Genomic DNA, 14,977 nt, shown 5'->3' with positions numbered 1-14,977 from the left:
CTATGACAAATTTCTGTAACCATATTCTATGGTTTGATGCCTTATAGCATGTTACAAACTCTACTGCCATAGTGGACGAAGCTACAAGTGTCTGTTTGACACTTTTCCAAGATATAGCTCCTCTAGCTAACAGGTAAATATAGCCTGATGTAGATTTCCTACTATATTGGCACCTAGCAATATAAGTAAGCATATAATCTTTTGTTATCTGAAGATATCTCATAACCCTTTTGGCTGCTATCCAATGGTCTATACCAAGGTTGCTTAAATATCTGCCTAACATCCCAATAATGTATGCAATATCCGGACGCGTACATATTTAAGCATACATTAAACTTCCAACAGCTGATGCATAGGGAACCTTTTGCATTTCCTGAATTTCAAGGTTACTTTTAGGGCATTAAGTAAGACTAAATTTGCCTCATTTAGCGACAGGGATGTCACCTGGTCTACAACTTTACATGCCAAACCTTTTGAGTACTTTATCGATATAGCTCTTTTGTGATAATCCAAGGATAGCTCGAGATCGATCTTAGTGTATCTGAATTCCTAAAACAAAAAAAAGGCTTCCCCAAAATCTTTCATCTCAAAATGCTTAGATAAAAACCTCTTGGTTTCGTGTAATAAGCAAATATCATTAGTGGCAAGTAAACTGTCATCGACACATAGAACTAGAAATATGTACTTATTCCCATTGAATTTGTGATACGCATAATTATCAAAAATATTTATCTCAAAACCGAATGAAATAATTATTTGATGAAACTTGTAGTACCATTGATGGGAAGCTTGTTTGAGTCTATAGATGGATTTTATCAATTTGCAAACAATATTCTTTAAGTCTTCTAACTCAAAATTTTTTGGTTGCACCATATAAATTATTTATTCAATGTCGCCATTAAGAAACGCAGTCTTAACATCCATCTAATGTAACTCAAGATCAAAATGAGCAACAACCGCCATGATTATCTTGAAAGAGCCTTTCAATGAAACTGGAGAGAAAGTCTTGTAAAATCAATACCTTCTTTCTGAGTATATCCTTTAGCTACAAAACGCGCTTTATACTTCTCCACATTACCATTTGCATCCCTATTGGTTTTAAATATCCATTTACAATAAATTGGCTTTGCACCTCCAAGTAATTGGATAAGTTCCCAAACTTTATTGTCTTGCATAGACTTATGCTCATCTTTTATGGCATCAATCCACTTTTGAGAATTAGAATTTTTCATGGCCTGATAAAAGTTGATTGGATCATCTTCCATCATTCCATTGTCATTCTCATGTTCTTGGAGAAATACAACACAATTATCTGAAATAGCATTTCTCATTTCTCTTGTGGACCTCCTTAATGGCACTTGTTCTTGGTGCTGTTGAGTTTATTCTTCTGGAATAATTACCTCATCTTGAATAGAGAGTTGTTCAACGTTGTCTTGTTGAGATTCTAGATTTACTTATTAATCAATGATAGGTATGAGAACCTGAACATAGTCAAAAGTGATACAAGGAACTGAGTTAGAATCTAATTCCTCCTCAAAAGCAATGTCTCTAACATTATTTCTCCCTCCAAACTCAACATCCTTAAAAAATGTTGCAATTCCCATCACAAAAATATTCCTTATTATGTGATCATAAAACTTATAGCCCCTAGATCGCTCAGAATAATCAATAAAGTAATTGTTCACTATTTTGGAGTCTAATTTCTTTTCATATGGCCTATAAGGCTTTGCCTCAGTTGGATATCCCCAAAAAGTGCTTTAGACTAGGCTTTTGACCTGTCCAAAGCTCATAAGGTGTTTTTGCAACTACTTTATTGGGTAATCTATTCAAAATATAAGCTGTTGTCTTTAATGCTTCTCCCTAAAGGGACTCAGGTAAGGTAGAATGAGCAATCATGCTCCTTACCATATACTTAAGATTCATCTTTCATCTTTCATCTTTCATCTTTCATCTTTCATCTACACCATTCATACTCGGTGATCCTGGCATGGTGTATTGTGGGACAATATCACATTCCTCTAGGAATTTCGCAAATGGTCTTAGACATTATTCACCTAAGCCATCATATCTACCGTAGTACTCACCACCACGATCAGATCTGACATTTTTAATCCTTTTGTTGAGTTGATTCTCAACTTCAGCTTTATAAGCTTTGAACACGTCCAAAGACTGAGATTTCTTATGAATGAGATATAGATACCCATAACGTGAGTAATTGTCTATGAATGTTATGAAATATTGTTGACCATTCCAGGATGCCGTAGGGAATGACCTACAAATATCTGTATGAATTAATTCTAAGATGTCTGAAAATCTCTTGGTACCCACTCTCTTGGTTTTAGTCTGTTTTCCCTTAATGCAATCGATACAGACATCAAAGTCTGTAAAGTCAAGGGACTCTAAAATACCATCAGACACAAGGTGTTCAACTCCAACTTTTGAGATATGACCTAATCGCTTATGCCATAATGATGCTGAATTTTCCTTATTTAATTTGAGTTTAATACCACGTGATTCCCATGCAAGGTTTCATTATAGGATGTAATTTTTTCTAGTAAATAAAGCTTGTCATAAGTATTTAAATAACCAGTTCCAACAAAATTCGAATTTGAGGACAAATTAAATTGATTATTTCCAAATGAACAATAATATCCAAATTTGCACAACAAAGAAACATAAACTAAATTCTACCTAAACGACGGTACAATAAAAGTGTCTTTTAAATTTAAATAAAAACCAGTTCCTAATAACAACCTAAAATGCCCAATTGCTTCCACTTCTACCGAATTTCCATCGTCCATGAAAATGTGTCTTTCACCATCACTTGGCTTTCGGTAACTTAGGCAACCCTGCATAGAAACACTTATGTGAGTAGTAATACCAGAATCTATCCACCAAGTGTTTCTAGGTATTGAAACTAAATTAATTGTAGAACATACCAAATTAAGAATTATACATTTCTTTGCACGCTAAGCATGATATTTGATACAATCTTTCTTTACGTGTCCAAACTTGTTACGAAAGAAACAACTCTCTGTAGCTTACTGTCGTTTCTTTTGAGCTGGACCCTTAGTAGCTTTATTCTGATATTTTCTTTTCTGGCCCTTGTCTTTAGGGGCATTGGCCAAATGAACACTTTCAAACTTATCATGCTTCAACCTTTCTTCCTCTTGTATATAATGAAAAAAAGGCTCATTTAGAGTTCAATTCTCCTTTTGACAATTATAACTAATTTTAAATTGATTAAACTGTACAGAAAGCGATACCAAAACCATAAGAACAAGTAATTCCTCAGAAAGCTCGATCTTAAGTGTCTTAAGTCTTGAAGAAGTATGGAACATCTCCATAATGTACTCCGTTATGTTTCATTGACTCTTATACTTCATAGATATCAAAGAATTCAGAAGTGATGTCATCTCAATCTTATCATTTTTAGCAAAACATTTCTCAATTTCATCAAGGAAACTTTTTGCCTGAGTAATCTCTTCAGATTCTATGCCCCTAAAGGCTTCTAGAATGCTGTGTTTCATGATCATTAGACTCGTACGATTTAAATGATCCCGCCTCTCAAAATCCTTCTTAACATCAAATGTGATTTCCGTAGTGAGAGGTGTGGGTTGTTCTTCCCTTAGTGCAAGGTCTATGCCTATACAGCGAAGCACTATAAGTAAGTGCATTTTCCATTCCTTAAAGTTAGTCCCATTAAGCATGGGTATAGAATTTATAAGTATGGGTATAGAATTTATATTGGCAGATATTGTGGCAGCAGAAGATGAATTAGCTGAATATAGAACAAATAAAAAAACAAGCTTAAATCAATATTCATACGCAAACAATAAATTCAAGATAATGGTTAATCTCATCTCAAGATACCAAACACAACATTAATATCAAGTCTTTGGACAGTAATATTAACAGTAAGCGATACTCTTGCTGTAGCAATCAAACATTGACAATAAATTATATCAAACAATTAATTAATCTTTGGACTAACTTATTGCTTACATAAAATACCTTATAATTGTCACACATTTATCACCACAGATGTCGTTGAAATTCTGCCAAATATTAACCTACCTTTGGGTCAATCAATAAACACATGAATCACAAAAACATATAATCATCTTGATATTTCAAATAAACTAATCTACACAAAAGTGGTCACTTTGGCGACATTTTGTTTCAACTAATCTATTTAAAATATTAGACATCCTTAATTAAAAGCCAAAATCTGAAATTATTTGTTTCAAAATATTTACCTTAATTTCATCTTTCAATAAATTGAAAGATAATCATATATATTTATATAATTTTCCAAAACAAACATGCATTAAACCAATCAAAGCATGTATATATTATATATTTATACATACGAAACTACAACATGCATTAAACCAATCAAAGCATGCATATATTATATAATTATATATAATAAAATAAATATATTAAAGGATTAAGTCATGCGTATATGTTAACTTTTTTTTAACATCAAATTAAATTCCTTATACCATTAAAAAAAGATATAATGCTTTAAAAGAAAAGAAACAAAGTGACCAAACATGATTTTGCAAATATATATAACATATAGTAGCACAAATCATGAAGAAAGAAAATAATTAAATCGCAAGAAAAATATTAAAATACAAAAACTTTTGTAATTGAATCCATCAATTCGAATATCACCCAATTAAAAAATTAAAACAAAATCCTAAAATTTTAAGATGAATTCAAGATAATCAAGACCTTACAAAAATTACTTTAATATAAACTCTCAAAGATCAATATATAAACCCATGAAATTTCATGAATCAATCATTCAAAAGAAGAATCTTAATCAATTCTCAATGATTCGATATGACGAGGCTCGGATGCCACTTGTTAGAATTATAAAATAAATCAGAAATAAAACTTAATAAACTATAAATCAAGATCTTGTCATGTCAAATAATCAAGAACAAAATAAGAATAAAACTAGATGCGGAAGTATACCTAAATCCATGAATTCCTTAAAATCTACGGATCTTGGAGATTTGATCTTCTAAATTAGCACACAAAAATTTAGAGATATTTCCTCTCTTTCCTAAGGATGAGATATTAGAAAAGATATATTGTGTGTAATTTGGGGACCATAACCCTAATATTTATAATCTTTTGACCCATGTTTTATTTAATAATTAAAACCCAATAAAACTTTAACCAAATTAGATCACTCCCAATTTGAGCTAACCTATCATAATAGTAAATAATAATAACATGTAATTATTCTTCTTATTATATATATATATATGTAATGTCTATATTTTTTAACAATTAAATAAAAATATAAGTAGGCGTAGAAGGCTAGTAGTTCACTTTTAATGAAATACGTATATTCATTTTAAACAAAAGAAGATTATCCCAACTTTTTTTTATCATTTTCATTAGACAAAATTGGTTGATTGATTGAAATGCGTATCCCATGCGTCTCTAAAACCGTGGGTGTTTTTCAATATATTTTACAATACTCCAATGTTTAAAACCCTGTTTTAAGTTTAGGATAATCTTAATTTGAAACCCCCAAAAAATGAAATTTTTTTTTTGTTGAGAAAATAGGTGCTAGAGTCTGTCTACTTGTACGTTGTTCCTTACAAGAGTTTCTTTCTTGCCGATTAGATATATTACCAGCTGTCCAAACAAATTAGCATAATTTCTCTTGCAAAATCATAGGTGAACATATTCTATATATCTTTTAATATTAATGTAAGATTGATATGGTTACTGTTGTCAATAGAATGGAACGTAAATTTGAGTATGCTAAAACGCATTATCCTCTTATTTATAAGTTGGAGAGAGACTATAAATGGTGCTAAGCTTTATTGTGTCAAAAAGAACAGATATAATCAAAACTTAAAAATATATTTCTTTAGAGTTCGTGGTTACTTTTTTAATAATATTATTTTTAGGGTTTAAATATAAATCTTTTTTTTTTAGAAATGCAATATGTATTTTATTATGATATTCAACATTTGTTGGTAAATAAATTGTTGGATGATTGTTGAGTATATTATGTTTTTGCCGCTGATCTTCTTTACAAAATCCAATTTATTATTGAATTTTGTGTTTGTAGAGTTTGATTTACTGATAAAATTGTATAAACGGTTATATCTTATCAATCAGATTATGATTTTGGTATTTCTATTATGCTTGATTTTGGGGTTTAATATTTATTTTTTATTTAACATAATTTGATTATCCGCTTTTATGATGTAATTAAAATCAATTAGTTAAACATTATAAACTATTCAAATTAAAATGTTGACATGGCTCATTTATTAAAAACATTTTTTTTAACCCATCAGGTTGATATGTGTTTTTTTTAGTGTGTGCTAAAAATATGTTTTTAGGAAAAAATTATATAAACATTTAAATTAAAATGATTAACGATATTAATTATTTGAATTAATAATAAAATTTGATATAATAGAGGGACTAAAATTAGAGTTTCACTATTAATTCTTTACAACTTGTAATATATATGTTTGATTTTCTCTCTCCTTATTTATAGCGCTTATCAAGTTGTTAATTGAGAATTGATTGGATTTGGAGGTAATTAAACAATGTCATAAATTAGAGTTGTAAACTTGATAATTTGAATCAATTTTAAAAAAAATTAAATAATTAGATTTGATTAAATTAAAATTAAAGAAAAACCCAATTTTTATAAATTAAATTGAATTTTGGTCCCTTGATAAAATTGCTTGGTTGGGTTTTGGATAATTACTGCTGTCATGTCTATGAGTGCCAATTGCCACAAAAGCAAAGCAATTTAAGCCTCTAATTATTAAGATTAAAGCACAAGTGGAAATTAATTATAAAAAAAAGAGCAAAAGTGGAAATAATTGGGATTAATTATTAATAAACTAATTCTAAAGCATCCTAATCAAATAATCCATTGAAAAAGAAAAATCACTCAATTATTAAAATCAATCATTTTTCTCAAACTCTTGAACTCACGCCTTCCTATACTAACAATAATACTAATACTAATTGAACTAAAACTTAATCTAACATAATTAATTTAATAAATTAAATAACTTAAAATATTTATAAACAAAGGGAATTAAATTCTCACTTATTTCAACAATAAAAAAAGGAAGGTCCAATCCTGTTAAAATGGATAAGGTCTAGAATAAATTAGTGTCAAATGACCCATCATTATTTTTGGTTGTAAATTATATGATTGATTTATAAATTGGATAAACTATAAAAATAGTCATTTTTGTTTGGCTTAGATTACATTTTAGTCATTTATGTTTGAAATATTACGTTTTAGTCACTTACGCTATCGTTTTGTTACGAAGTGGTCACTTTGTCATTAAGCTCTGTTATCCCCTAACGACAATCCTACGTGACAGTCCAAATGAGTTTTAAATGCCAACTTAGATGTCCAACTGAGATGAGAATAGTTTTTCAATCAAAATGAAAAAAAACGAAAAGAAAAAGGAAACGAACGATTTTTCTTTTTCAGTTCAAGGTGTAATCAATTTAAAAATTTCTAGTTCAAGTTGACGTTTAAAACTCATTTAAACTGCCACGTAAGTTGTCGTTAGGGAGGTACCAAAGATTAATGGCAGAGTGACTACTTTGTAACAAAAGGATAACATAAGTGACTAAAACATAATATTTCAAACATAAATAACTAAAATATAATCTGATGCAAACAAAAGTGACTAATTTTATAATTAACTCTTATAAATTTTATAGAGAGAAAGAAAGAAAATGTGAAAGAGAAAAACGAACTCTAACACTATGTGAAATCAATGATAATTTTTGAATCACTAATTTCTTAAGCGTAATTGATTAAATAAAAATTTAAAATATATTAAATATTTAAAAATTGTTTAAAAATAATTTTCTTTAACATTTGCTTTACAATAGTTGGGTTAAGATAACATTGGGTCAATATGTGTCAACTATTTCTTTAAAAATAATTTATCAATTGATTTGATTTGGATTATTTCATATTAAGTTGCTTTTAGATTTAAGTAATTTTAGGTTCAAATTCAAGTCATTTTCGAGTTTAAGATATTGACTTTACTCGTCCAATCATGCTAGATTGAATTCAACTTTGAGTGAATTAGATTAAAATTTTTTTCCCAAAAGTTTACAAGCACAAAACAATCAAAGTATAAGTATAAATACATATCCGAGTAATCATTTTATGTAGAATTAAACTATTATAGCACAAATAAAATAAGAACTAGAATAAAAAATCAAACTATTACAATACACATCAGGAAAAAAGGCAAAAAATTTATTTAAGAGGATCGAGATAATATTATAAAATTTGAAGAGTTAAAAACTAAAAATCTTTTACTAAAAACACTTACATTAAATTTTTAGTTTTTAAAAAAGTTAAAATTATAATTCTTTTATTTAATCGAAAATTAAAAAGGATTAAATTAAATATTTTAATTTTGAAGAAGGTCTATAAAACAATTTTGCATTTAGCCCAAGGAGACCACTACCCCTACTTGTCCACTTGCACAAACTAATAGGTGGATCAATGCATATAATAGATTAACTAGTAGAACTAAAACTCATACTTAAATAATTCTTTTTAATTGTACATAATAAATCTAAAACCCGAATATTATAAACCAGGCCTTCCTCCTTTGTTAGCTAAGCCAAAATTTCTTTAACAATATAAATTTTAAATTTAAATAAAAAATTAATAATATTCATACTCGACACTAATCCGAAATACTACACCATTAAGGCAAGTTGTACTAACCCTTTTTAGAACAAGACATCATTATCAGTACGCCTTACCTGGGACTTATCAAAAAACAACTGTCGCTTTTAAAAATGTTTGTTCGAAGTGGATAAGATCCTCCATTAATCCTACTCTCTTCCACCTCCTCAAAAACTACCCATAAATGCTCTCAAGTCCCTTCATTCAGAAACTTCCCTTTTCTCTCTTCTTCTTCACCAAAAACCCATCATATTTTTGGCCTTTAATGGGTGCCAACATATCTGGTGGTGGTTCAATCGACGGCGATGAAACCGGTCCTCCATTAAGGCCAAGACTCGATGACATACCAGAGAGCTGCGCCGCCTTGATTCTAGCAAGGTTAAACCCACCGGAGATTTGTAACTTGGCTCGATTGAATAGGTCTTTTCGTAGTGCTTCATTGGCTGATTTTATATGGGAATCGAAATTGCCATCAAATTATAAGTTGATTGTGGAAAAAGTGTTTGTTGAAGAAGATAGAGATTTGATGAATTTGAAGAAGAAAGATGTTTATGCTAGGTTGACGAAGCCTATCCCTTTTGATGGTGGCACAAAGGTTTAAACATTCTTCCTTTTATCTCCATTTTTCAAGGTTATTGGCTGGATCAACCAGTTGGACCGAACGGGTATTGAGATAGAGAAAAGAATAAAATCGGTTGACCTGATTAAACTTATGGATCGATTAGATCGTGAACCATTAGCCTGATCTGTTGGACTTTTAATCCTGCCATTTTTACGATGGGATTTGAGCTTTTAATGATCTAACAATGGTGGTTTTTTTTTCTTTGGGTATTTGCAGGAGATATGGTTGGATAAGAACACAGGTGGGGTTTGTTTATCAATGTCTTCTAAGGCGTTGACAATTACAGGGATTGATGATCGGAGATATTGGAACCATATTTCCACCGAGGAATCTAGGTGTGTTTATCATTCAACTATTGTTCTTGTTAGGCACACGATGTTTGCAATTTAACTACATGTTTTATGTATGCTTCAAGCTAAATTTGAATATAGCAGGGAGGGCAAAACTAAATTATAAATTTTTAAGGCAAATATGAAAATTTACCACGGTATACTTTTTAAATTTGTGACCTCTAAAGGGACCTTATAACAAATTTTATTAGTTTTGCGGACCTTATAACAATTTTACCAGTTTTTGGGGATTTAATCGTTTTTCTTTTTGGTCATATTTCTAACTCAAACCCTTCCCTTTAATTTGGTCCTCACTTGCAGATATCGAACAGTAGCCTACCTCCAACAAACATGGTGGTTCGAAGTCGATGGAGAGCTCGAGTTTCAATTCCCTGCCGGAACATATTCCCTATTCTTTAGACTCCACCTCGGAAAATCCTCAAAAAGACTCGGCCGTCGGGTTTGCAACACCGAGCACGTCCACGGATGGGACATAAAACCTGTCCAATTCCAACTAACAACTTCGGACGGCCAACAGGTCGTATCTCGGTGTTATTTAGACAATCCAGGGAGCTGGGTTCTCTACCATGTCGGAGATTTCAACGTTGAGAACTCTAATGCATTGACAAACATCAAATTTTCATTGACTCAAATTGATTGCACTCATACAAAAGGAGGCCTTTGTGTTGATGCTGCATTTATATACCCCAGTAGTGTAAGAAAAGAGGTTAAATTGTGTTCATGAGAAAATTAAGAGGTGTAAACTGTAAATACTGTAAATCTAGGTTGCTTTTTGATAGCTCTAGTCTGGATGTTGTGGTTATTATTATTTTCCTCAAATAATAACAAATTTTGCTGCAATGATTATTTTTTTGTTTTGTAATGTCACAATAGGAATTTGAAACTATGTTGTTAATTGGTGGTGTTTGAATTAAAACTACTTGAATTGGTTTTATAGTATAAATGTATTGCATGATGATGTTCAAAGAAGATATGCTTTGTTAGGCAATATGTATGTGTCAGTTTTTTCTCCTTATTCAAAACTTGAAGATGACGTTATTAAGAGGGATAATCATGAACTCAAACATGGATTGTAAAACAAACATAAAAAATTAAAAAAAAAATTGAAGTTGAGTTTGTTGACACCATTTTTTTTGATGAAAACGGGGTCGACTTGGATTTTAAAAAAAGAATGAAAACGGGAGTCGCCACCAATCCTTTTTTGATGAGGTGTGATCGGGTCACCTCAAAAAGTGGTTGTTTTTAATAAATGATTTAATTTTATTTAAACAACGATTTTGGTCTACGAAATTTAGAAAAATGAGTTCGGGAGTCAGTTACGCACGAGGAAGGATTAGCACCCTCGATACGCCCAAAATTGGTACCTAGTTGATTAATTAGTGTCTTAGTGTCGAAAATTGAAAATTTGAAGAGTTTTAAAAATACGATCCTTAAAAGAAACTCTGATAACGTGAATTGAAATATAAGATTCTCTTGTTCCGAAGGAATATCACATCCAGCACGTTAGGACACGATACTCTAAACCATCGAAACCAATATCACCTTATAGTTTAATGAAACCACACTTTGAAGCTTTAAGAGGATATTTGGCTATTTAGTCGAACGAGAAATCGAAACCCAGCACGTTAGGGCACGTTTTCTCGATTTTCCAAACGCGAAATATTGCCTTATTTAGAAAAATTTCCTTTTGATGCTTGGTGTTAATGCTTGACAAAACAATAACGAATACGACAAGGTAAGCAAAGTAAAGTGAGTAACAACAATACAATAGGCAAAAATGAAATGACGAGGCGATTACATAAACAAAGCATACAAATAAATAAATAGAACTAACATTTTAGAAAAAGCACAAGTGTACATGGGTAAATAAACAAACACCAAATAACAATGATGACGATAAATACAATTATGTAAAAATGTATATACATGTATAATTTTTAGCCATAAAATAAGAAACGCATATAAATTATAGAATATGAAAACATAGATAAATATATACATATATAAAAAATCGGTAAGTATTATAAAAATAAAAATGTAAATATGTGTTTATATATATTTACAAATTGTGATAATATAAAATATATGTATGTGAATTATAAAATATGTGAAGTATACAAAAAGCATTTTTAAGAATATAAAGAATATATATAAGTATGTATATGATGTAAAATATGCATAAATATATGTAAGTATATAAGAATTATGAAATATGAAAAATATATTTAAGTATGTATAAGTACGTATATATACATATATATGAATTAAGATGTATGTATTTATGCTTATACCTATGTATACATAAAAATATGAGATATAAAAATATAAAAAGTATATTTATAATAAATGAAAAGTATGTACGTAAATATATTATAAAAATGTATCAACAATTTGAAATTATGAATATTAAAATATTTTAATATAAATAATATATAAGATGATGACATATATATTTAGCGATATTAAAAATCCATATGACATACGTAGAACATATATAGTATATGCATACCTTAGAAATGATAAGAATGATAATAAAACTATTTTCTACACTACATAAATACATACACATATATATATAAACAACAGTATATACAATATAATATTAGAAAAATATATATAATAGTGTAAAATATAACTAATAATATTAAAATATATACAATGATAATATATATAAAAGATATATGTATATATAATTATATAATATAATATTAAAATATAATAATACGACATAAAAAACATGACACAAATAAAGTATAGTATTAAGGACACATATATAATACATGAAGAATATACATAATACTAAAATATTTAGGTAATATATGCGTATATTAAAAACTAGTAATAATATTACCGAGGTATATACAAATATGTCAAGTATATATACGTATTATAAATATATAAATATATAACAAAACATAAACTAATAATAATAATAATAATAATGATAACATTGGAATATAAAAGAAACAAACATAAGATTAATAAAATATTAGAATAAAAATGAAATAAAAATATTAAATATGAATATATATATGTATACACGTACATAATACATAATAATAATACTAATACTAATAATACTAATAATATAAAAATAACAAGGATATTTAATAAAGATATAAAAATAAACGAAAAAAAAGGACTAAAATTGAATTAAAAACAAAGTTGTGGGGCAAATGTGAAAGGAAATGAAGAGAAATGGGCTTATTTGAGCGCGCACAAAACATAGGGGGACCGAAACAACAATTATTCCATTCCATTAAAACGCAGCACATTAGCGGGGACTAAATCAAAAAGCGCGAGAAATTATGGGGCCAAATTGGAAAAAAGAAAATGACTTAATTGCAAAACCCTGAAAAAGCGGAAGGACTGCGCGCATAAATATCCCATTCAAATGAGAACACGCGGATCCTCTAGCGGGTCGGGTCGGATGGGTCGGGCATGGCCAAAAAGACGTCGTTTTGGGGCTTAAGTGTAGCCCCCAAAACGACGTCGTTTTGGAGGGCTATATAAGGCCTAAACTAACCAAAAAAATCATTTGGGGAGAGGGAAAGAAAAAAAAGAAGAGAGAGGGAAGAGAGAAGGGAGAGAGAAGGGAGGGGGAAGGAAAATCCGGCCAGGGGGGCCGGTCACCGGACGGCCACCGGAGGCTCGCCGGCGCCGGCGCCGGCCACCGCACGCGGTGGCCGGAAAAGGTAAAAAAAATATTTTTTTTTATTTTTTTTTATTTTTTTATGTTTATATTATATTGTTATTTTTATATTTTTTTAGTATATATATATATGGGAAAATAGAACAAAAGACAAAACAAGAATAGATTCACAACCACCTTAGGTTTCCGGTTCTGATTTTTGACTTGTTGATTTACTGATTTTTGGGTGTTCGAATCGCTGCCTTTTGATGTTAAGATTGTAGTATTTCGGATATCAATTGTTTGCTTTTGGTTAGGAAATTGAAAGAGAGAAGAAGAAAAAAAAAGGGGTCCCCCAAAAACAACCGATTCTTCCCTTTGAAATCTCCAAAAAAAAAAACATCAAAATCCTCTTCTTGTTTACAATGACCATAGGGCTTTTATATAGCCCAAAATCAAAAAAAAATACAAAGAATTTCATTTTTTGGTGTTTTTCTTTGCTGTCCTTTTTTGTCTTCTTTTGCAGGCATAGAGTGGTGGAGGCAAGTGGGTGTGCTGGTGGCAGACAACTGGTAGTGGCGGGCCAAGGTGGGGCGGCGGCTAGGGTTCTTCTCCTCTCTTTTTTTGCTGAAAATTGTTTAGGTTTGGGCTGGGCTTAGGGTTTTAGTCTGTTGGGCTAAATTGGGTTTGGTTAGGGTTGGTTTAATTTTGTGATGGGTTGGGCAAATATTGGGCTATACAGAGTTGAGTCGAACTCTTAAATGAAAAAAGTTCTCTCAAAATTATTTTCCCTATCCATAAAAGTTGAATATGAAATTTTGTTTGAAGAGACATCGAACCTTTTATTGATAAACCCAATAAATGTTGCCTTCTGTTTAAATATAGAATAGAAATTCAGTAAAAGTATCATAGAAGCTCTGTACTAGGAGTTAGATTGCATTTTACTCTTTTTACTTAAAAAATAGATAAATTAGTTTATATACGTTAGATCAAAGAGCAAACTGGTTCTTTCTATTAAAAATTTTATCCATTTGTATTGTTAAAAGTTGGTGTGGCTAATAAAATAACTAAACAGTTACATGTGACGTACCATGTGTACCTTATGTTAACATTCAGGGTCTAGTTTTTTTTTTAACCAATAGGACCAGTTTTTAATAGTAAAAAGATATGAAATTATTAACAAAAGGGTCAATTTGCGTTTCGATTTGATGTACAATGACTAATTTTTTTCATTTTTTTAAGTAGAAAAAGTAAGATACAATCTGAGTCTTTGTACAAAGACCTCCATGATACTTTTACTTAGAAATCCTTATCTTTTTCTCCATAGGTTATATAATCCTTGCAATTAGCATGCATGTTAGAGAGTGTATTTTTATGTTAATTATGACTTTTTTTTTAATATTAAGTTCTCTTTGAATGGACTGTGTGATTAGTTCTGATGAGAGTAAAAATTCTGGTGGCGATATTGTAACAATGAAATTGAATATTATAGTGATAAGATTAACACGAATTGTGATTGATGGGGTATGTATTTAGATTCACGTCAATCGTGACAATGTGATTTAAGGACATTAAATTAAAATGTATATGTATAATAAAATATCAAAATGTTTTACAAATTATATTTAAATTAAATAATA

At 29.9% G+C, this 14,977-nt stretch overlaps 1 protein-coding gene and 1 long non-coding RNA gene across 2 annotated transcripts; both read left to right on the top strand.

The window, feature by feature from the left end:
• Nucleotides 1-8,888: 8,888 nt before the first annotated feature.
• On the top strand, nt 8,889-10,546 carry LOC107923661 (F-box protein PP2-A13). The gene is made up of 3 exons (XM_016853844.2): nt 8,889-9,329; nt 9,573-9,691; nt 10,007-10,546. The coding sequence occupies exons 1-3, from the start codon at nt 8,919-8,921 to the stop codon at nt 10,428-10,430; spliced, it is 954 nt and encodes a 317-aa protein (XP_016709333.1). The 5' UTR covers nt 8,889-8,918; the 3' UTR covers nt 10,431-10,546.
• Nucleotides 10,547-13,245: 2,699 nt separating this feature from the next.
• Nucleotides 13,246-14,240, top strand: LOC121210888 (uncharacterized). Its single transcript, XR_005906163.1, has 2 exons — nt 13,246-13,401; nt 13,864-14,240. It is a non-coding gene; the product is annotated as an uncharacterized lncRNA (long non-coding RNA).
• The last annotated feature ends 737 nt before the right edge of the window (nt 14,241-14,977 follow it).

This window comes from Gossypium hirsutum, chromosome A12 (assembly GCF_007990345.1).
Source record: "Gossypium hirsutum isolate 1008001.06 chromosome A12, Gossypium_hirsutum_v2.1, whole genome shotgun sequence".
Lineage (NCBI taxonomy): Eukaryota > Viridiplantae > Streptophyta > Magnoliopsida > Malvales > Malvaceae > Gossypium > Gossypium hirsutum.
Note: the sequence above shows the minus strand (reverse complement) of the source record. Positions and strands in the feature narration are given on the sequence as shown.

What these genes read in the sequence shown, in the direction of transcription:
- LOC107923661 (XM_016853844.2), top strand. Translation starts at nt 8,919, where the DNA reads ATGCTCTCAAGTCCCTTCATTCAGAAACTTCCCTTTTCTCTCTTCTTC. An exon ending in CTTTTGATGGTGGCACAAAG is followed by an intron (nt 9,330 to 9,572) that starts GTTTAAACATTC and finishes GGGTATTTGCAG; the next exon opens with GAGATATGGTTGGATAAGAA. An exon ending in ATTTCCACCGAGGAATCTAG is followed by an intron (nt 9,692 to 10,006) that starts GTGTGTTTATCA and finishes CCTCACTTGCAG; the next exon opens with ATATCGAACAGTAGCCTACC.